We start from the raw sequence: 22,444 nt of genomic DNA, 5'->3' as shown, positions 1-22,444 counted from the left end.
AGCAAAGTTGCCTCTGGGCGGTACTATGACGGTACTCTAGTGCCATTTTAGCAATGTCCAGACTACGGTGGTTCTTCCTTTAACTTGTTATGGCTGCAATCCCAATACCGGGATCAATATGACAACTACCAGTGAAAATAGAGGGCGCCAAATTCAAACCACAGAAATCTCATAATTACAATTCCTAAAACATACATGTGTTTTATATCATTTTAAAGGTAATCTTGTTGTTAATCCCACCAAAGTGTCCGACATCAAATAGGCTTTTCAGCGAAAGCACTACAAACAATTATGTTAGGTCTCCACCAAACCACAATAAGCACAGCCATTTTCCAGTGAAATATAGCATTCACAAAAAGCAGAAATAAAGATCAAATGAATCACTAACCTTGAATTATCTTCATCAGATGACACTCATAGGACTTCATATTACACAATACATGCATGTTTTGTTTGATAAAGTTCATATTTATATCAAAAAGTCTGAGTTTACATTGGCTATTTAGATTCACTAGTTCCAAAAACATCAAGTGATTTTGCATAGCCACAACAGAAATACTTAGTTTCAATAGTTTCAACAGAAATACTCATCATAAATGTAGATGATAGATATACCTCTCCTTAATGCAACCGCTGTGTCAGATTTCAAAAAAAGTTTCTGGAAAAAGCAACACATGCAATAATCTGAGACGGCGCTCAGAACAGAAGCCAAATTAGCCGCCAAGTCGGAGTCAACAGAAACCAGAAAATACATGATAAATGTTTCCTTAACTTTGATGAACTTTATCAGAATGCAGTTCTAGGAATTCCAGGTCCACAATAAATGATTGATTTGTTCAAAAATGTCCGTTATTTATGTCCAATTAGCTACTTTGGTTAGCGCGATTGGTAAACAATTCCAAAGTCACAAAGCGCGTCCACTATAACGTGACGAAATGTTCAAAAGTTCCGTAACAGTCAGTAGAAACATGTCAAACGATGTACTGAATCAATCTTTAGAATGTTATTTACATATATCTTGAATAACGTCCCAAACTGAGAATTAGAATTACTTCAAATGAGCGGTGGAACGCAGGTGCTTCCCCCGTGAACGCACATAGTGAATGCATGGTCAACTCGTGGGAGTGGTGACTATTTCCTGTGTCATTCGACCCCCCATCACATTAGAGTCATCAGACAAAGTTCTATTGACTGTTGACATCTAGTGGAAGGCGTAGGAAGTGAAAACTCATCCATATCTCGCTGTAATTTCAATGAGAGCTTGGTTGAAGATCTGCCACCCCCCCCCCAAAAAATAAAAAACAGGAAGTGGAATTTCTCAGGTTATACTGTTATACTCACAGACATAATTCAAACAGTTTTATAAACTTCACAGTGTTTTCTATCCAATACTAATAATAATATGCATATATTAGCTGGCCGTTTACAATGGGCACCTTTTCATCCAAGCTACTCAATACTGCCCCTGTAGCCATAAAAATTTAAAAGTTGTGTCAAACAGCAGCACAGCTTGTGGGGTGCTGCGGAATGGTATGGCATGTTGGAGTACGTGACGACATAGTATTTTACTGTCAGCCATTGTTGCCATTAATGCTAGTTAATGGTAGTTTGACCACCAGAGGGGATATTTGAGAAGTTAAGTTATTGAAATGTCATGGAGCTGTAGAGTCCTGTTTACTGTAGCTGTTTTAGAGTAACTTACTTATTGGCAGAAAGGCCTACTTCAATATACAGTATATCAATCAATCATTCATTAATTTGTGCATGTCATCACACAGCATACAAGTCATCCATGTACAACGTGACCGGTCAGGAGTAGGCCTAGGCAACTAAGCAACTGCGAGCGAAGAGCTCGAATCCTAACATTTCCACACCTTAATTGTAGGCTAACCAATACCCAAATGGAGATTCAGTAAAAATGTTAATCTGATATATTTATCAAGACCAGTCCCCATGCTTGTTTCATAGCAGCGCGAAACGGTGCTGAAATAGTTGGCCACAGGCTATTGCTATTTAAATCTTATTATAACAATTGGATGACTTTGGCTGTTTCAATAAGCAACAATTTGTTGCCTTCAATTGCATTAGCCTACTTTATTCCAATATTTATGTCATTCAGTGATATTTATTCCCATAGTAATTCGTTATGGATCAACCCAGATGTGGTTAGAAAACAGTGCATGTGGTGGGCTATGCAAAGAGATGGGTGAATTGACATGCCTCGCAAACATCCATTAATACATTTAAAGTCACTAAACTCTGAAAGAGTCTATTGTCCTGCTGATAGTCCATTAAGGGTGGATGGCCTCTTTTGCATTCCAATTTATTGGAAAGGCTGCTAAACCACTTTCACTCCATATTCCGCCTGACTCGCTACCAATTCCACCAGATTATTATTTCTATTGTTTTTATCTATTTGGTAACATTCCACAAGTAAATCTAATATATAAAACGCCTACAATAAATAGCTCAGGTCTTAAAAATATGTAAAACCTTTTTTATTTATTTTGTATATTATTTTATTAGCGGAGGCCTTATGGCTTCGCCATCAACTAGTTATTTTAGCAGATATCACACAGATATCGCGTATGTTCAGTCAAAACATATTTTTAAGAATATAATGGAATATAACAGACCATTTTCATTTCTCTTAGATAAAAAACCTTACAGTATAAGAACAGTTTTAGTAAGTAATAAGTTACGGTCCAGATACAGTTTCATCTGACAAAGTAGAAATAAAAATACAGTATACAGTGCCTTGCGAAAGTATTCGGCCCCCTTGAACTTTGCGACCTTTTGCCACATTTCAGGCTTCAAACATAAAGATATAAAACTGTATTTTTTTGTGAAGAATCAACAACAAGTGGGACACAATCATGAAGTGGAACGACATTTATTGGATATTTCAAACTTTTTTAACAAATCAAAAACTGAAAAATTGGGCGTGCAAAATTATTCAGCCCCCTTAAGTTAATACTTTGTAGCGCCACCTTTTGCTGCGATTACAGCTGTAAGTCGCTTGGGGTATGTCTCTATCAGTTTTGCACATCGAGAGACTGAAATTCTTTCCCATTCCTCCTTGCAAAACAGCTCGAGCTCAGTGAGGTTGGATGGAGAGCATTTGTGAACAGCAGTTTTCAGTTCTTTCCACAGATTCTCGATTGGATTCAGGTCTGGACTTTGACTTGGCCATTCTAACACCTGGATATGTTTATTTTTGAACCATTCCATTGTAGATTTAGCTTTATGTTTTGGATCATTGTCTTGTTGGAAGACAAATCTCAGTCCCAGTCTCAGGTCTTTTGCAGACTCCATCAGGTTTTCTTCCAGAATGGTCCTGTATTTGGCTCCATCCATCTTCCCATCAATTTTAACCATCTTCCCTGTCCCTGCTGAAGAAAAGTAGGCCCAAACTATGATGCTGCCACCACCATGTTTGACAGTGGGGATGGTGTGTTCAGAGTGATGAGCTGTGTTGCTTTTACGCCAAACATAATGTTTTGCATTGTTGCCAAAAAGTTAATTTTTGGTTTCATCTGACCAGAGCACCTTCTTCCACATGTTTGGTGTGTCTCCCAAGTGGCTTGTGGCAAACTTTAAACAACACTTTTTATGGATATCTTTAAGAAATGGCTTTCTTCTTGCCACTCTTCCATAAAGGCCAGATTTGTGCAATATACGACTGATTGTTGTCCTATGGACAGAGTCTCCCACCTCAGCTGTAGATCTCTGCAGTTCATCCAGAGTGATCATGGGCCTCTTGGCTGCATCTCTGATCAGTCTTCTCCTTGTATGAGCTGAAAGTTTAGAGGGACGGCCAGGTCTTGGTAGATTTGCAGTGGTCCGATACTCCTTCCATTTCAATATTATCGCTTGCACAGTGCTCCTTGGGATGTTTAAAGCTTGGGAAATCTTTTTGTATCCAAATCCGGCTTTAAACTTCTTCACAACAGTATCTCGGACGTGCCTGGTGTGTTCCTTGTTCTTCATGATGCTCTCTGCGCTTTTAACGGACCTCTGAGGCTATCACAGTGCAGGTGCATTTATACGGAGACTTGATTACACACAGGTGGATTGTATTTATCATCATTAGTCATTTAGGTCAACATTGGATCATTCAGAGATCCTCACTGAACTTCTGGAGAGAGTTTGCTGCACTGAAAGTAAAGGGGCTGAATAATTTTGCACGCCCAATTTTTCAGTTTTTGATTTGTTAAAAAAGTTTGAAATATCCAATAAATGTCGTTCCACTTCATGATTGTGTCCCACTTGTTGTTGATTCTTCACAAAAAAATACAGTTTTATATCTTTATGTTTGAAGCCTGAAATGTGGCAAAAGGTCGCAAAGTTCAAGGGGGCCGAATACTTTCGCAAGGCACTGTATATGTTTTATGTGCATGTGGGACAGAGGAAGAGCAATTCTTACACTATTGTTCTAAATTCAATCACTCTCTTCTTCTTCATCATCATCATTCAGTTCATTCAAATTCAATTGTACTACATTTTGTCACTCCTTTTCAACAACTCCAAATCACACTTGCATGTGCTCCAAAAGAATACCTTGAAATAACATGATATAGGTTAATTAAATAATCGAAAGTTGATAAACAGTACCAGTCAAAAGTTTGGACACACCTACTCATTCCCGGGTTTTTCTTTATTTTTATTATTTTCTATATTATAGAATAATAGTGAAGACATAAGAACTATGAAATTACACATATTGAATAGTGTTAAACAAATCAAAATATATTTAACATTTGAAATTCTTCAAAGTAGCCACCCTTTGCCTTGATGACAGCTTTGCACACACTTGATAGAGTAAAAATAAATAAAAATCCTTGAATGAGTAAGTGTGTCCAAACTTTTGTATTTTAGGCATAATGTGAGTTGATGCAGTTTTTTGTTAGGACAAATCTTGTCTATGATATTGAGTTAGAAATGTAAAACTTTAGAGTACTTAAGCATCGAATACATTGCAAGTTTGCCCTTTTTTGGCCATTAGGCTACACTTTACAATCGGACTCAACTCTGACTGACTGCATCTATCGGTAGTCTAAACTGTGGCACAAATTGGGAGATTTTTCACACCTAGCCAAGCAATTAGACTATTATTTTGTAAATGAATGGAGGTGTGAATGTTTGTCAGTCTCTCTCCTATCCCCCTCGAGTCCTGCATCAGGCAAAAAAAAGATCAGCTGGCGAGTGGTCCCGGAGTTGAGAGAGAACTTGGGTAAATAAAATGGCGCAATTATGCTTAACATGTGGACTGACAATTTTCAAAAAATAGGGGACTTGTGCCTTTACAGCCCATGGCATAAGCGAAGAGTGGACGTTATACCCACCATGGAATGGGAAAGTGCAGCTAAAAACTGCAGATAACATAAGGCCAGCTATTGTGAAAGAATACTTGTGGATCTTGTTGATTTCCTTTATCGCTCCAAGAGGCCCATTGTCCCCCCTGGTAATTGTGTGATACCAAAGGATAAAGCGTCTCCTTCAGATGGATGTGTGGTCTGCTACCAGTCACGGTGGATGACATCCTTTTCCAGCACAGCAATTTGAAGAAATCCAGTGATGAATGGACTGTTTTTTAAGTTATTGTTGTAGTATATTTATTTGTTGTCTAATATTAGAAGGCTCTTTAATGCAATTTGAGATGTCAATGTGCCGCATTGCATTGTGGAAAAAAAACGAGGTTCTTAATTCATGGCATGGTTTCTTTTTTAGCCAAATGTTGAATAGACATGCAGACACATTAATGAATGCAGGAAAAGAGGAATAATAGCCTACTGTCTGTAGTCATAACAATAGGATTAATAAATTGAAATTATTTTGTTGGGTAACAGATCGGCTCTTGGAACTCATTAAGAGGCGGCTTCTATCTTCAATATAAGCATTCATTGAGAAGGGTAAACCCATAGGTCTTAGGTCTGCAGTAAATTACGTTTGATTACCAGGTTCGTTTTTCATTAAGTTAACATAATCCAAGCCTTCTGGGAATGTTGTAAAGTCCAAAAGATATGGGTGGAGTTAGAAATTTGGCTGTCAGAAGTATTACAATGGAAATTAACTTTTAATCCGTCGGTCTGCATATTTCAAGATATGGCATTAAGGGTGCAGTGAGAAACCCTAAAGGGTTTGACGATACTTTTCTTGTCAATCATCTTGACAAAAAATGATACTTAAAAACAGAAATTCAACCAATTTCAGCCTTTAAATGTTTTATTGTCCAAATGTTGAAAGTACGTGTAGGCGGCGGAGAGAAACAAAATGGTGGAGTTTGAGGCCATGTGGCGAAGAGTGATGCGGGCGCTGGAGATGGGGGTGTGAGCAGGTGGGTCTGTGCAGGTGTGACGTAGTTTCTTGCAAAATAATGTAATAAGGAAAAATGACATGCTTGCAACATGCATCTGACTTTTCATTTTGAGTAGGATTTATTTAGTTTCCATTCTTTATTGTAACCACAAGGTCACAAATAATTGAACACACACAACATGAGCAGATTAACTTGGTCAAAACATTTCATTATTAGAAACTATCAGAAAGAATGTTGGTACTTATTTATTTTGATCCAAAGCCATGAAAGAGTGAGTCACAGCTTTATACTGACAAATATAGCTTTATGCTGCGAAATAGCCTACCAAATAGGCCAAGCCTAAACAAATATATTAAATGGCCTAAATAAAAAAAAGTACATTTCATAAATAAATGAAGAAGCTCGCGTCTTGAAAATATGGGCAACCCTTTCCCTCCCTATCCTCACTGAACTCTTTCATTCAGTTTCTTTTTCTTCACATCAGCAAATAAGGACTCCGTATTTCAGAAACTACATTTATATAGAGGGGCTTTCACTCTATCACACTGTGGTAAATAAAGCCAGTTTGTTATTTAGAATGATTTATTTCTGTTTTTAGAGGGAGATAAACTAAAAGCCCACCTTGCCTATTTTTTTTCAAAAATCAACAGTCCACATGTCAAGTGTAATTGTGCCATTGTATTTAAGTTCTCTCTCAACTCCGGGACCGCCCGCCAGCTAATTTTGTTTTTCCCTGATGTAGGACTCTATTGTCAGAGAAGAGAGACTCTCGGACTGAAACATTCACACCACCATTAATTTACGAAAAGATAGTACATTTATGCCAGAGATTAGACTACCGATAGATCAGCATTCTAACGCCCCCTTGTGATAGTGTGGTGCAATGACAGAATTAAGCAATTTAACACAATCTGCCACCATCTACCACAAATGGTTACAGCATAAGTTTGAAACTTTTAATTGAGGAACCACTGTATGTCCTGTGGTGTGAAGCACTGCATGAAGCTATGAAAATAAGAACAAACTCATTTCAATTTCAAGCTGAGCTTTTATGTTCTGCTCTACGTGAAAAGGAGGTGCTTGTTTCCACCACACTGACTTGAATGGCATCTCTGTTCTCTCCTTTGGTCTTATCACATGGACATAGATTTACTCTGAGGATGTTATGTCAGTTTGAAAAGTTTTGGGAAAAGCTTGAATGCTTTCAAGTTTAAATTGACCTATTTAAGATTCAATGTCGGGCTTCAGTGTGGGATTTTGTAAAAAAAGTGCTTGCTAAAGGAAAAGGAGCATCAAGATTCTGTCATTCCTCTGAGCAAGATGAAAGGTTATCTCATGCAACATTTAATTTGGAGAAGGCATTGTGGTCAGCAGAACTAATATCCTCCTGTTGCTTTGTAATTGCCATCTTGGTTTGGCACTGAAACCAGTGGGATTCCATCACGTTCCACATCAAGTGCCTCAGAGTTAGACGATTATGCCAGTCAATTATTCAGGATCATTGAAGGGGATATGTAAGAGACAGGTCCATGCTGTAGGAGGGTGGTGCTTGGAATGGCTGGTTCAGCCCCATATTCAGTCACATTCTATGCCCTCAGTTTCCTGGGCACTTGGTTGTATTGGAGTTTAATCATATAGTGTGAGCATCACAGTTTATTGTGTTTATTCTAGAGTGACTTATATTGCTTTAAAGCAGCAGCATAATTTTCTGCTTCAGCAGACACATTGTTGGATGAAATGTGGAAATAAAGCCCGAAGATCCACTTAGCATGACTTTGATCTTGTTACAGCTTAGGCCCAGCTCATGCATTCAATTTATGTCTGATTCTCTTCACGGATTTGAATATTCATTTAAGGGGAATGGACCCACAGTGAAAAATGCCATTTGATGTGTGAGTCTACAGTATATCAGAAGTGACAACTGCTTTAAAATGACCCCCCCCCCCCCCCATAAACAACCAACGAGCAAAGCTTATTAGGGAGCCTATTCCTCTAAAATGTAAATTACTCTGCAATATATCCACAAAATATTGAGTCCATCTTGAGTCAATGTAACTGAGAGTAAGCTAGTTAGCATGCCGTTCTAGGGAGTTGATTCTTTCTTCAAAATATTAGAAAAAACATGGCCAGAATATAAGCAGGTAAAACTGAAAAAATAAATACTTTTTCACGATGACATCAAGGCATCTGGGAAAAAAGTCATGTTTACTAGTGTAGAAATAATCTTCTTACAGCAAATATACAACCTGCCGATATGATATGTGTTGCGATTCTCACAATTCAATATGTATTGCGATTCGATATTGTGATTTTATTGCGATTCGGTGTTCCAAACACATTCCTCACCATATGTTGGCTGCATAGCAACAAAAGATTGCCATGAGAAAAACAAGTTTTGGAAAGTCATGGAACAGTCATGGAAATAAATTGCTGAAAACAAATTGGCTGGAGAACAAGCTATGAAGGAAATTTTTTTAGTTTTGATACAGGTACAGCCAACTAGCGCAAAAATAATATAGCAATATTGTCAAAACGATACGATATTATATATTGTGAAAAATAGTATCCTGATATGCAACTGTATCAATTTTTCCCCTCATCACTAATGTCAATGTGTGTGTGTGTGTGTGTGTGTGTGTGTGTGTGTGTGTGTGTGTGTGTGTGTGTGTGTGTGCCATATGAACCCAGAGTGTAGCCAAGCGTTGTTCAGAACTCTGTTAAAGAAAATCCATGGCAGGCAGTGGAGCGCCAATATTATTGAGATGACCTCTGCCATACCATACACCGGAGGGAATGTTTTCAAACGGGTCAGCCTGCCCAATGTTAGCTCCGGTAACAGGGCCAACAGGGCTTTGTCAGCCTCTGCCTGTACTGTAACTAATGTTGCAGACTCCGAGACCCCAGTGGGGAGTAAACTCTGAGATTCTACCACATTTCTCTACCCTGGCTTGCTGAATTCTGTTGGGGCTTTTTTCTAACTTCTAACCCCAATTTGGTTCTCAACATTAGACAAGATAAAGGTCGCAAGTCGCTCTAAGTGTGTTTGTGGCGGGTTACTGAACCAGAAGCAAATATGCAAATCAGATGGTGTTTAGACAGGAGACAGGAGAGCGAGGGAGAGAGCGAGAGGGGAGAAAGGGGGAAGAGGGGGGAGGGGGGGGGGGGGGGGGGTTAGGAGAAGGAGGAGGGGAGTAGAAAGAGGGGGAGAGGGAAAGTCTGTGTCTATGAAGGGGATGGCAATTTGTTAAGCAGATCTCTTGAAACCATTGTTAAATAGTGCAAACTAATAGCTCTTAGAATTCTGTCGCTGTTGCCCTGGAAGCACAATGGTGCTAGTTCTAATTGATTGGTTCCGAAAAAGAAACATGGGAGCATGGCAGGCAAAGCTGCCTCTAGCCTTTGAGGGCCCAAAGTGAGATTTGTATTTTTGGGGGATTTTAGTTGCCTCCCTCTCAAGAGAGAACGTTTAGCAGTTTTACAATTCTACAATTCTAACTTACAACAGTAAATTGAGACCCCGACTGCGAATAGTCTGTGTTTAGGCACTGATGGCAGGTGTTCTACGCTAATCACACTAGCACTGGGTGGGTGCCTTGCACTCACAAGCCTCACCCCCAAAATATGTAACAAGCTTCCCCATTATGTTCTTTACTGGTTGTAAACTTCACTTTTATACAAGATGAGTCAAGGGTGGATACATCATCTTTTATTCATAATTTCAAATCAATCTCAAATAAGTCTACGTCTGTTCAAAAAATCATTGAAATTCCTATCTCTGTGGGTTACGCTTTAGGTTCTTAAGTCTTGGGCTCTTACCCTAAGTAGGGTGATACCATGAATAGAAATCCACTCTGCTCTCCATTCCGCTGCCAATCTAGCCATATGCTCGAATGTTAATTGCATTTGAGTTCCAGAATGTTGGTGTTTTGTTTCCCTGATTGCATGCCACACCTTGCTTAAAGGGATACTGCAAAATTATGTCAATGAATGGAAGTCTACAGGCACAATAGTATACTTCCAGTCATCATGCTAACTCTAGTTAGCATTATTAACTCTAACTTCCTTCATACTTAAGGCACGCAGATACATAGAAATGGTATCAATGAGTTAATCTGACTCTGGGTAAGTAGAAAAAATGGCTTAATTGCCAGAATCTCACAGTATCCATTAAAATAGTGTTGCACGGTAAACCAAATTATTTATATTTTACATTCTGTACTGTCAAATGTGTCTCACGTAATTGAGAGGATCAAGTCAGTATCAGCGCAGCCCCTTTATAGTGTGAAGAGCAAAGTGCCTGCTCCACTTACTCATTCATTGCTTGAGCTGTCTGGGCTGCATTAGCTCACCAGAAATGTGAAACCGGTAGCTTTGAGCTTTAACTGTAGGCTAACATTCCTTGCTAGCTTACAGTTGAATTCACAACCCTAGTACTCATAATGCAAAATATGCTGATTTAAAAACTGACTGTCACCTAAAACGTTATTAATCCACTTAATCTCCCTCGCCACCAAATACAAATTCCCTTCTTCATCTTCCTTTGCCTACCGTCTGGTTTCCACTAGATTCCACAGCCACAAAGGCGGATTCCACAGCCACATTCTGCCTTGCAAATTATGCCATTCATTTCTTAAAGAGACAGCGCTCGCTTTTCGAGAAAAAAAAAGAGGTTGCTTCTTCTCTGCAAATGTTGTTAATCAGTACAATAAAATAATATGTTTTCTTTACAGTTGCCAATGAAATAAGTTCTAAATATCAGGGATTATTTGTCATCTGTAACCCCATGAAATCAGATAAAACGAGCTCTGTGACTTTGGCTAATACGCCTTCTTTTTTTGTGGTTTTGCTAACGTTTTTGTAACGTTTTGGTATTGAGTATTGTAATGGTATCAGATATTGTCATACTAAACCTGGTATCAGTATCGCAGTCAAAATTCTGGTTTGTGACAACACTACCTTTAAGTATTCCCAAATAATCTGAAATTGAGTCAGTGTTGAGTAAAATAGACGGCTGGCCCTCCTTCATGCCAAGTGGTATTGAGAGTGACCATGTGCCACCATTGGAAAGTACAGTACATGCAAATGGTATACTCACCTGTGCTACCTTTGAGCTGAGTCTGGGGTTTCCCATAGGGTTCAGTATGGTGTAGTGGTCTTTAGGTCATCAGACATTGAACCTTGAACCTGAACCATGAAACTCAAAACCACCTCAAGCCTTTATTAGCAGGCCCTCCTGCTCTCCTCTCTGACTTCCTACCATTCCCCTTTACATCTCATCCCTCTGTGTACTGTAGCAGATATCTGTGTCCAAAGACGTGCAAAACTGGTCCAGGTCCACACTGTACTGAAGCCTAGCCTAGCGTGTCCAGTCAGAGTCCAAAGGGTAGGAGCTCAGCAGAGCATGGACACACCTCATCCACCATCACCCCATCACACACCTACCATTACAAGCAGGAAGGAAGTTTGAGGGGTGGCTGCTTGGTTCAAGGCTGCTAGTGACGTCATCACAGTGGATTCACCCAACCCTTACTAGCTCTCTCTAAGTTGCATCCTGAGCCACCTCTACAGTTTGGCTACAGTATATCCCTTCATGAAAGGGAGTTTAGAAGCAGGAACAGAAATAAATCTGTCCGACATCTTCCCACATGTAGGGGAGTAATCCAAAGAGACTAATTAACGAAGAGAAGTCGGCTAAGCCACTCTGAAACCATATCACTCTATATAAATCAGGTAGAGAGTGCAACCCTAACCTACATTGCTGACTCACTCTGTGTTCCAATATGTTGGAGTGTTTGAGGCCTGTTGCCATGTTCAAAGTCTTATCAATGCTAGGATAATTTTTCTTACAGAGGTTCAAGTAGCGTTTCACTTTGTATCTAATTTGTTTTGTCAACTTGCCTTCAAAACAAACTTTATAAGGGGATTCAATGTTGATATGTAGGTTTGGTAGAGACACCGTACAGCATGTTTTTATCTACAGTATATGGTATGAAAAATGTATTGAAATTCCTTGTTGTGGTTTAATTTTTAGTAAATGAGAGCTGCTATGCATAATTTATTGCCTTCGGGAGGCACGACGCATTGAAGGGATTCATTTGTGAATAACATCTGATTTATGTGCAATGTGATTACAGAAAACATTTAATGATCAACCTTGATGAATATGATTCAATGAAACCGGGTTTGGTGTGTGCTTTATTATGCTCAGATTGTTATTTTTCTCTATCTAATCTATTAGAAGGATGCTTGTTTATCTAGTTTGTGTTGGAGAGACATGGCTTGGCTTGGCTCGGGGGCATGACAAGTGGCACAAAGCCAGTTGCATCACACATAAAAAAAACTATCCTCAACGACAACAATGATTTATTTTGCCTTCCAACTCGAACACATCGGCCTTGTCCACCCAGTTGCAGGCATCGGTTGTTAGCTAAAAACCCCCAGCCCTGTTGGTTCATCTTTATGCTGCATCTTTAAGCCTTGGAGATGTACTGTGTCTGTGTATTATATTACTACGTATAGCATGCAGAACAACCATCCCTCAGCCTCTCTCAACTAGTCTGTTGATGTAGTATGCCAAATCTGAATGTGCGTTTCCCAACTCCTCCACAATTTGCATGTATAGCCATGCATGCCACATGCAAGGAACTCGTGAATGGTATGACAACAATAGTCAGAGTTGGCAAAAGCACATACAGATCTGGGACCACCAGTTACCAGGCTATAGGTCCCCCTGTTCAGCTGGTTTCCCATTCCTCTCCAAACCATTCGGATACGCCACCTGGTGTTCATCATCTCTATCAGGGGCGATAATTGTCCTGTTTACCAAGTCCCTTCAGCCAACTGAACACAGTGGTCTGTTTAGGTAGATTAAGGTTGTACCCAGACCTGGGTTCAAATAGTATTTGTTTTATCTTAAATTATTGCTGTGCTTGATTGCCTGGTTCAATGGAACCAATGAAATTGTCTCGAAAGTGTAAACCCTGCCCATATGGCACTCCAGGCAGGCTTAATTTTTTACATTTGACCTTTATTTAACTATGCAAGTCAGTTAAGAAAAAAATATTATTTTCAATGATGGCCTTGGAAAAGTGGGTTAACTGCCTCGTTCAGGGGTAGAAAAACAGATTTGTACTTTTTCAGCTCAGGGATTTGATCTTGCAAACTTTTGGTTAAAAGTCCAACACTCCATCCACTTGGCTACCTGCCTAATAAAACATCCATAGAAAGAAAACAAATACTATCTGAATCCAGGTCTGATTGCACTTGACACTGTCCATCAAACCAGCATCCTCTACATACTGTAGAGAAAACTATCCTTTAGATGCCACCTAGCTCTATTGTGGTAGATGTCTCCCTCTCTACTCCCTTCACGAGCCACTGCCAAATAACCAAGAGTTAAGCTCCTAGCATGAAACCAATCTTTTCACTAATTTGAGTGGATACACTTGCAATGAGAAGAAAGGATGCCTGTGATTTGCGACTGTGTTTCCTGTGAGAGGAACAGGCTCTGTTGGCAATAAGATGAGCCGCTGATTGCATTGTTTGTTCTTCTCTCAAAGGGCATCTTACACAGCCACAAGGTATTACTGGACAACAGACCCTGAACACTACATGAAGATTACTGAGCTGGGAAACACTAGCCAAGACAGACCACCCAAACACTATTACTCAGGCACCTCCCTCCCAGGTAGGGAGAGCAGAGAGAGAGAGAGAGAGAGGAAACGAGGGAATAAGGGAAAGACAGACATCATTTATAAAAAGGGAAAGAGGAAATGGGGGAATAAGGGATAGTCTGACGTCATTTGTTCTATTTATAGATCTAGGTTAGAGAAGTACACAGCACAATAGTTTGTGGTGGGTTTGCAGTTGCTGCAGTGTTACTGTAGCTATGTGTTTAAGGGAATAACAACAACACATCATTTGAGGGAAAATGACAAGCACCCATCTACTGTATGTTTACACATGAATACAAAAAAAGGTATTTAGCTAAATCAGTTCGCACAGAATCAACATGGGTATGTTTATTTATCTCTGTGAAAAAAGCTATGGGAAACATGCATTCTCACAGTTGATCAAACACCAACTGGCGTCATGGTGTGGGAAGGAAAGCACTGCAGCATTCAATGCATATGTTACCACAAGCTCATGTATAATTCTGTTTTTTTGGGAAGGAAGCCACACTGTACTGTATCTGCAGGATGAGACACCCTGCTGTGTTTGATACCCAACAGCATAAGTGGGCCACCGCCTAAAGCCAGTTCCTTTCTCCAGATTGTGATTTTGTGAGTTGTACCGTCTAGTTGCATTGTCCATCTTTTGTCTCTGTGCAGGGCAACAGAGACAAAGCTAGCCTCGCGAGCTTAAATAAATATGCACTGACTCCGTATGGACCCCAGGAAGAGTAGTGGCTGCCTTAGCAGCAGCTAGTGGGCATCCAAATAAAATAGTAAAATACTAAATGTAAGCTAGGGAGATCAGAGTGGCTCACGAGGCTAGAGCAAAGATGGCATGGAATTTGTATTGGACTTGTACTGTATGTAGTTTGTCAAGTCTTTTCACTACGTCTTGCCTGTATGTGACTCCAAAAATGTCCTAATGACTGATGTAAGTTACTGATCAAGTTTTCCCCCACCCTGTCTTTTCAGTATGCGGGAGAGAGACCTACGGAGAGTGTGCAAAAGGGGGCTGCTGCTGGCCGTCTGTGTGGTGTCTCTCTGGGGACAGCTGACCCTTGCATCGTCACACAGAAGTCACATAGGTATGTCCAGACAATTAAATAGGGTAGATATGTATCTCTATGGGTAGGTTGCACACGCCATCATCATAATGATGATAATGATGATCATAATGATAATGATTGTCAGCAAATTGTGTAATAACATAATACATTTATGTAATAATGTGAACAATTAAACTATTCAAATGTAAATGCAGAGTACTTATTATGTGACAAAAAGTTATTACAGAATACACAATACTTAACGTAAAGTGTTTCCTAATCAGTATAATGGATTTGATTTACATTGCTTTACATCCACCAGGTGCTCAAAGCACTTGACATTTTATGGGGAAGAAACTTCATCCACTAAGAGTAGCATCCACCTGATGCCAGGCAGCCATTTTGGCCCAGAAACCACACCACAACACAATGCTATAATATATCAGTGATGAGGTAACACAGTGGACAGGTGACGATGTTCATAATGGCCAGTAGCTAGGATAATGTGGCCTACTGTTAAAGCACTCATAGTGACTGGTTCCAGTTCATCGCTCCAACAGACCTCACTGTAAATACTGCTGTAATTAGTAGACCCTCCGTTGTGTGACACCCAGTGGAGGGTGCTCTGGGGTCATTTGTTGATCTGGAGTGTCTTTAGGCTTCGACACTTCGAACAAAAAAGCCGAAATAGCAAAACAACAGACATGAACGCAAGAGGTGGACCCTTACGGAAAAACCACATGATTTCACGTTCAATTTCCATGTTATACAAATGTGAAAGTATGTGAAATCATGTGTTTTTGGAACATGTGGTTATGTGGATTTTCTATGGAGTGTATTTAACTATGAATTAGTATTAGGATATTCAATTTGAATGTAATATTTTTGAATTTGTAATGCACAAATTAAATCATTGAATACATACATTTAACTTGTATTTCATAACTGAATATTCAAGTTCACTATTTATATTTTCAGTTTCAGTATGGTAGATATTGCATTCATTATATCAAGTTTAGCAAACAATCATTTAGAGATTATCAAAGTTTTGTACATTCAACTTCTCAGATGATTTCAGATTAAGTTTCCTAATTCAGTTCTCTAAATTCAGATTCAAAACCAGAGAAAACATCCTGGTAGAGGAGAACAGATAGACTCAAACACTCACTGTGGTGAACAGAAACTTCTGCCGGTTTTTGAAGCCAATGTGGCATGTTGAATTTATTTTCGTCCAATAAATTTGGCTCTAGCATTTGAACCGCTCTGGCTATAAACTATTGACCCCAGTCCTGAAAGCTAAGACTCTCTAGAGCAACGAAGTGCCTTTTGATCCCCTCTAAGATGATCACAGGCTGCGTTAGAAGGGACTGTCACAAAAAACAACATTTGGCCCCCGTAACAATCTAGTTGAAATGCCCCTTAATAGCCCTTCTAAGGATAACCTTTCCACTCCCTATTTAATCTTGCTCTTGTAACTGACTAGGTTTGAACCAGGTTGCGTGCATGTCACAAGACTGTGTTAGCCCACTTAGCTAAAGTCTATAGGGATACGTTCAGGAAGTTAACGTATAGGAAGACATGCTGTGTGCTTAACAAGTACCGCTTTAGTTTATACCCAGACTCAAACTCAAGACCTCTGCCTCGCAAACAGACATGACCTCCCTCCTGAAGCCTCCAACCCACCTCTCTATTGGAAAAGGCCATCTTCAGTTGCGCAAGGAGCGACACTTCAGGCTGATGAGTGAGTTTCACAGATCCCCATCTGCTACATTCACTCCCTTAACTCACTCCACAGCGACCCCAGCGGTTGAACCAGCGCAACTGTAGATCCGAGTCAGGTGGTACCATTGTAAAGAACGTCACGCTTAGCGAGCACCGCTTCCCCTGATTCAACTCGTCCTGAAGCATTACAACATATTGTGCTATTAAAAAAGGCCTTCAATTATGCAAGGTGTGACACTAATACAAGTCTTCAAGATCCAGCAAGGTTACTCGCGTGGTTTGGTGATACATGCTTATGTGATGAGAACCTTGCCTGAAACCTGAAGACGTGTTTGTTTGTGTTAGACAATTTGGGCTAATTCCAGATGGGGTGGTTCATTTTTAGCCCAGAGGGGCTGTTTAACTAGTTTTCGTTTTGCACAAATTATAATTATCTGGCTAATAATGGGGGGCCTCAAGGAAAATAATGGGCCAGTGTGGGGGCCTCAAGGAAACATTGGGCCCCAGTCCACCCCTGTGTCACGATCTTGGAAATGAGCGAACCAAGGCCCAGCGTGAGTATAGTTCCACAAAATGTATTTAAGTGAAACTAACAAAACAAAATAACAAAACTTACAAAGACTGTGAGGACGTAGTGCCCAAACACACTAACACAAACAATATCCCACAAATGCAGGTGGGGAAAAAGTATACCTAAATTAGAGGCAACGATTACCAGCTGCCTCTAATTGGGAACCACACAAACCACCAACCTAGAAATCTATAAACTAGATAATCCCCTCAGTCACGCTGTGACCTAAACACCATAGAGAACCGAAGGCTCTCTATGGTCAGGGTGTTACAGTATCCACCCCCAAAGGTGCGGACTCCGGCCGCAAAACCTGATACCAAATGGAGAGGGTAGGGGGATGACTAGTGTCGGTGGCGGCTCTGGTGCGGGTCTTTGCCCCCGCCCAGACCACAGATCCGGCCATGGAGCCGAGTTGAACGCCGTGCCTGGACATCGGCGCAGAGGAGGACCCCGGCCATGGAGCTGGGTTGGACGCCGCACCTGGACTGGGCACCGGCGCTGAGGAAGGCTCCGGCCATGGAGCTGGACTGGTCCCCGACGCAGAGGAAGGCTCCGGCCTTGGAGTGGGACTGGATGCCTTGCTCAGACTGGGTACTGGCGCAGAGGAAGGCTCCGACCTTGGAGCGGGACTGGACACCGTGCCTGGACTGGGCACCGGCGCAGAGGAAGGCTCCTGCCATAGAGCGGGACTGGACGCTGTGCCCGGAATGGGCATCGGCGCAGAGGAAGGCCTTGGAGCTGGACTGGACGCCGTGCCTGGACTGGGCACTGACGCAGAGGAAGGCTCCCGCCATGGAGCGGGACTGGACGCCGTGCCTGTACTGGACATCGGCGCAGAGGAACGCTCCTGCCATGGAGCGGGACTGGACACCGTGGCTGTACTGGACATCGGCGCAGAGGAAGGCTCCTGCCATGCAGCGGGACTGGACGCCTTGCCTGGAAGCTCCAGACCATTGACCATCACTGGAGGAAGCTCTGGACTGTGAACCGTCGCCGGAAGCTCTGGACTGTGAACCATCGCCGGAAGCGCTGGACTGGGAACCGTCGCCGGAAGCTCTGGACTGGGAACCGTCGCCGGAAGCTCTGGACTGTGAATGCGCACTGGAGGCCTAGTGCGTGGAGCCGGTACAGGTGGCACCGGACTGGTTACACGCACTTCAGGGCAAGTGCGAGGAGCAGGCACAGGACGTACCGGACTGGGGTGGCGCACTAGAGGCATGATGTGTGGAGCCGGAGCAGGTGGCACTGGACTGGTGACACGCACTGAAGCCCTTGTGCGTGGAGCCGGCACAGGTGGTACCGGACTGCGGAGGCGCACTGAAGGCCTAGTGCGTGGAGCCGGCACAGAACGTACCGGACTGGGAAGGCGCACTGGAGGACTGGTGCCATGCTCTTCAGCACGCCTGTACGGCAGCATTCTCATTGCTACCACCTCTCTCCGGAATCTTGCATCAAATTCCTCCTCCAACTGCCAAACAGGCTCTGGCACTCTCCGCTGCTCGACCGCCAGCTCCATGTGCCCCCTCCCCCCCAAAAATCTTGGGGTTTCTGTGGCCGTGGTCCCCGGTGTCGTCGCTGTCCTTCCATGCTCCTTGGTGACTCCCGCCAAGGAAGGGTCTCGTGTCCTCTCATGTCCTCCCAAGTCCGAAACTTCCTTACCTCATGTTCACGCTGCTTGGTCCTTTGTTGGTGGGATATTCTGTAACGATTTTGGAAATGAGCGGACCAAGGCGCAGCGTGAATTGAGTTCCACATCTTTAATTACAAAGTGAAACTAGAAACAAAATAACAAAACTTACAAAGACTGTGACGACATAGTGCTCAAACACACTAACACAAACAATATCCCACAAATGCAGGTGGGGAAAAAGCCTACCTACAGTGCCTTGCGAAAGTATTCGGCCCCCTTGAACTTTGCAACCTTTTGCCACATTTCAGGCTTCAAACATAAAGATATAAAACTGTATTTTTTTGTGAAGAATCAACAACAAGTGGGACACAATCATGAAGTGGAACAACATTTATTGGATATTTCAAACTTTTTTAACAAATCAAAAACTGAAAAATTGGGCGTGCAAAATTATTCAGCCCCCTTAAGTTAATACTTTGTAGCGCCACCTTTTGCTGCAATTACAGCTGTAAGTCGCTTGGGGTATGTCTCTATCAGTTTTGCACATCGAGAGACTGAATTTTTTTCCCATTCCTCCTTGCAAAACAGCTCGAGCTCAGTGAGGTTGGATGGAGAGAATTTGTGAACAGCAGTTTTCAGTTCTTTCCACAGATTCTCGATTGGATTCAGGTCTGGACTTTGACTTGGCCATTCTAACACCTGGATATGTTTATTTTTGAACCATTCCATTGTAGATTTTGCTTTATGTTTTGGATCATTGTCTTGTTGGAAGACAAATCTCCGTCCCAGTCTCAGGTCTTTTGCAGACTCCATCAGGTTTTCTTCCAGAATGGTCCTGTATTTGGCTCCATCCATCTTCCCATCAATTTTAACCATCTTCCCTGTCCCTGCTGAAAAAAAGCAGGCCCAAACCATGATGCTGCCACCACCATGTTTGACAGTGTGGATGGTGTGTTCAGGGTGATGAGCTGTGTTGCTTTTACGCCAAACATAACGTTTTGCATTGTTGCCAAAAAGTTTTGGTTTCATCTGACAAGAGCACCTTCTTCCACATGTTTGGTGTGTCTCCCAGGTGGCTTGTGGCAAACTTTAAACAACACTTTTTATGGATATCTTTAAGAAATGGCTTTCTTCTTGCCACTCTTCCATAAAGGCCAGATTTGTGCAATATACGACTGATTGTTGTCCTATGGACAGAGTCTCCCACCTCAGCTGTAGATCTCTGCAGTTCATCCAGAGTGATCATGGGCCTCTTGGCTGCATCTCTGATCAGTCTTCTCCTTGTATGAGCTGAAAGTTTAGAGGGACGGCCAGGTCTTGGTAGATTTGCAGTGGTCTGATACCCCTTCCATTTCAATATTATCACTTGCACAGTGCTCATTGGGATGTTTAAAGCTTGGGAAATCTTTTTGTATCCTAATCCGGCTTTAACTTCTTCACAACAGTATCTCGGACCTGCCTGGTGTGTTCCTTGTTCTTCATGATGCTCTCTGCGCTTTTAACGGACCTCTGAGACTATCACAGTGCAGGTGCATTTATACGGAGACTTGATTACACACAGGTGGATTGTATTTATCATCATTAGTCATTTAGGTCAACATTGGATCATTCAGAGATCCTCACTGAACTTCTGGAGAGAGTTTGCTGCACTGAAAGTAAAGGGGCTGAATAATTTGCACGCCCAATTTTTCAGTTTTTGATTTGTTAAAAAAGTTTGAAATATCCAATAAATGTCGTTCCACTTCATGATTGTGTCCCACTTGTTGTTGATTATTCACTAAAAAATACAGTTTTATATCTTTATGTTTGAAGCCTGAAATGTGGCAAAAGGTCGCAAAGTTCAAGGGGGCCGAATACTTTCGCAAGGCACTGTAAATATGATCCCCAATTAGAGTCAACGATTACCAGCTGCCTCTAATTGGGAACCACACAAACCACTAACCTAGAAATATATAAACTAGATAACCCCCCCAGTCACCCTCTGACCTAAACACCATAGAGAACCGAGGGCTCACTATGATCAGGGCGTGACACCCTGGGTTCAAGTCTTCTGCAAGGGTAGTTTTCTTTTTTTGCACGCTTTGTACATAATAATAAAATGCAGTATAAAACATAGCTCTTTATTAGCTAGCTATAACGGGCATGTTCAAGTGTCTCTTGCCATGGTCAACTGCAATGACCTCATGACCTGGGTGGTCTTAATCATAGCGCAGTATGACGGTAGAATGCAACCAATTACAATTCAGTATGTTGACACATGAATATTACATCCCCCTTCTTTAAAAAAAATACAAATGTTCTACATATTTTAATATAAGTGTACATATAAGTGTTTAATTTCACAGCTCTTGACCTTTCTTCCGGACCTTGTGTGGTATGAAGCTGAGCATAATTCTTTGTCAGTCAACAGTTGTGGTGTTGCAGGTAAGTATGGTGTGTGTGTGTTTAGTCCATCACGTTCTCTTTCAGGGAAACAGTTAATCTCATCAGTGTGTTGTTCTTTTGTGTTCAGTAGGTGACTATGATTGCGGCTGTACACCGCGCCTTCTGCGGTGCGAACCTTCAGTGTCAGCTGGCTGAATGACGACTGATGGCTATTAGTAGTCATACTCCTGGCTTCTAACCTCCGTCGTTCAGTGGTGGTGGTGGTCTAGTTGACCTGACGTAGTATTGCTTTTAGTGTTGTCTCTGCACGTTTTGCATGCCTTTCTTTGTAGCTGACGACCTCAGGTTGCAGCTGCTGCTGGGAAGGTTTGAGCGAAGTCTGAGGCTCATCAACAGCTGGGCTGGTGATTTGATGTTGTCAATTGGAGTACTCAATGAGAGTGATGTAGGGGTCTATCGTCTGCTTTTGTTTTGTCCATGAGTGATTTAGCAATCTGGACAGATTTTTCAGCCTGGCCATTACTTTGAAGGTAATGTGGCCATGTGCGAACTCCAATGCTTTTCAGAAGGATTCAAACTCCTTTGATTTGTGACAGGGGCCATTGTCAGATATTAAAGTCTCTACGATGCAATGCCTGGCAAAGGTTGCTTTCAGCTTGTGGATAACAGCTGCAGATGTGGTGCTGTGAAGCTTGTCAAGTTTGAAGTATCTGCTGTAGTAGTCCACATTTAGGATGTAGTCCTTGTTGTTCCAGGTGAACAGATCGGTTGCCATGACCTGCCAGGGTCTGTCTGGGATACAGTGAAGTAACATTGGTTCTTTGGTGTTTGAGGGACATCGTTCAAGACAGGTGGGGTATTTACCAACAATGTCCTCTATTTGTATGCACATTCTGGCCAAAACAAAATGTCCTGTGCTCTCTTTTTTATACTTTTCCTTGCCCATGCGTACAAAATCTCCTCTCTGAGACTGGTAGGAATGATGATTCTCTCCTTTTAAAATTATTCCGTTGATCTGTGATAGTGCATCACAATGGTTCCAGAACTCAGACACTCAGAGGGCATTTTCTCTTCTCCCAAGCCAACCATCCTGTATGA

At 41.7% G+C, this 22,444-nt stretch overlaps 1 protein-coding gene across 1 annotated transcript in view; it reads left to right on the top strand.

Moving 5' to 3' along the window:
- Positions 1-22,444, top strand: part of LOC139414226 (chemokine-like protein TAFA-2) — a 185,153-nt gene that overhangs the window by 68,594 nt on the left and 94,115 nt on the right. Inside the window, exon 2 of the mRNA XM_071162121.1 lies at positions 14,965-15,077. Within this exon, the coding sequence (XP_071018222.1) occupies positions 14,966-15,077 (112 nt within the window). The 5' untranslated portion in view covers position 14,965. The remainder of the gene's footprint in view (positions 1-14,964; positions 15,078-22,444) is intronic.

This window comes from Oncorhynchus clarkii, chromosome 7 (genome assembly GCF_045791955.1).
Source record: "Oncorhynchus clarkii lewisi isolate Uvic-CL-2024 chromosome 7, UVic_Ocla_1.0, whole genome shotgun sequence".
Taxonomy (NCBI): Eukaryota; Metazoa; Chordata; class Actinopteri; order Salmoniformes; family Salmonidae; genus Oncorhynchus; species Oncorhynchus clarkii.
Note: the sequence above shows the minus strand (reverse complement) of the source record. Positions and strands in the feature narration are given on the sequence as shown.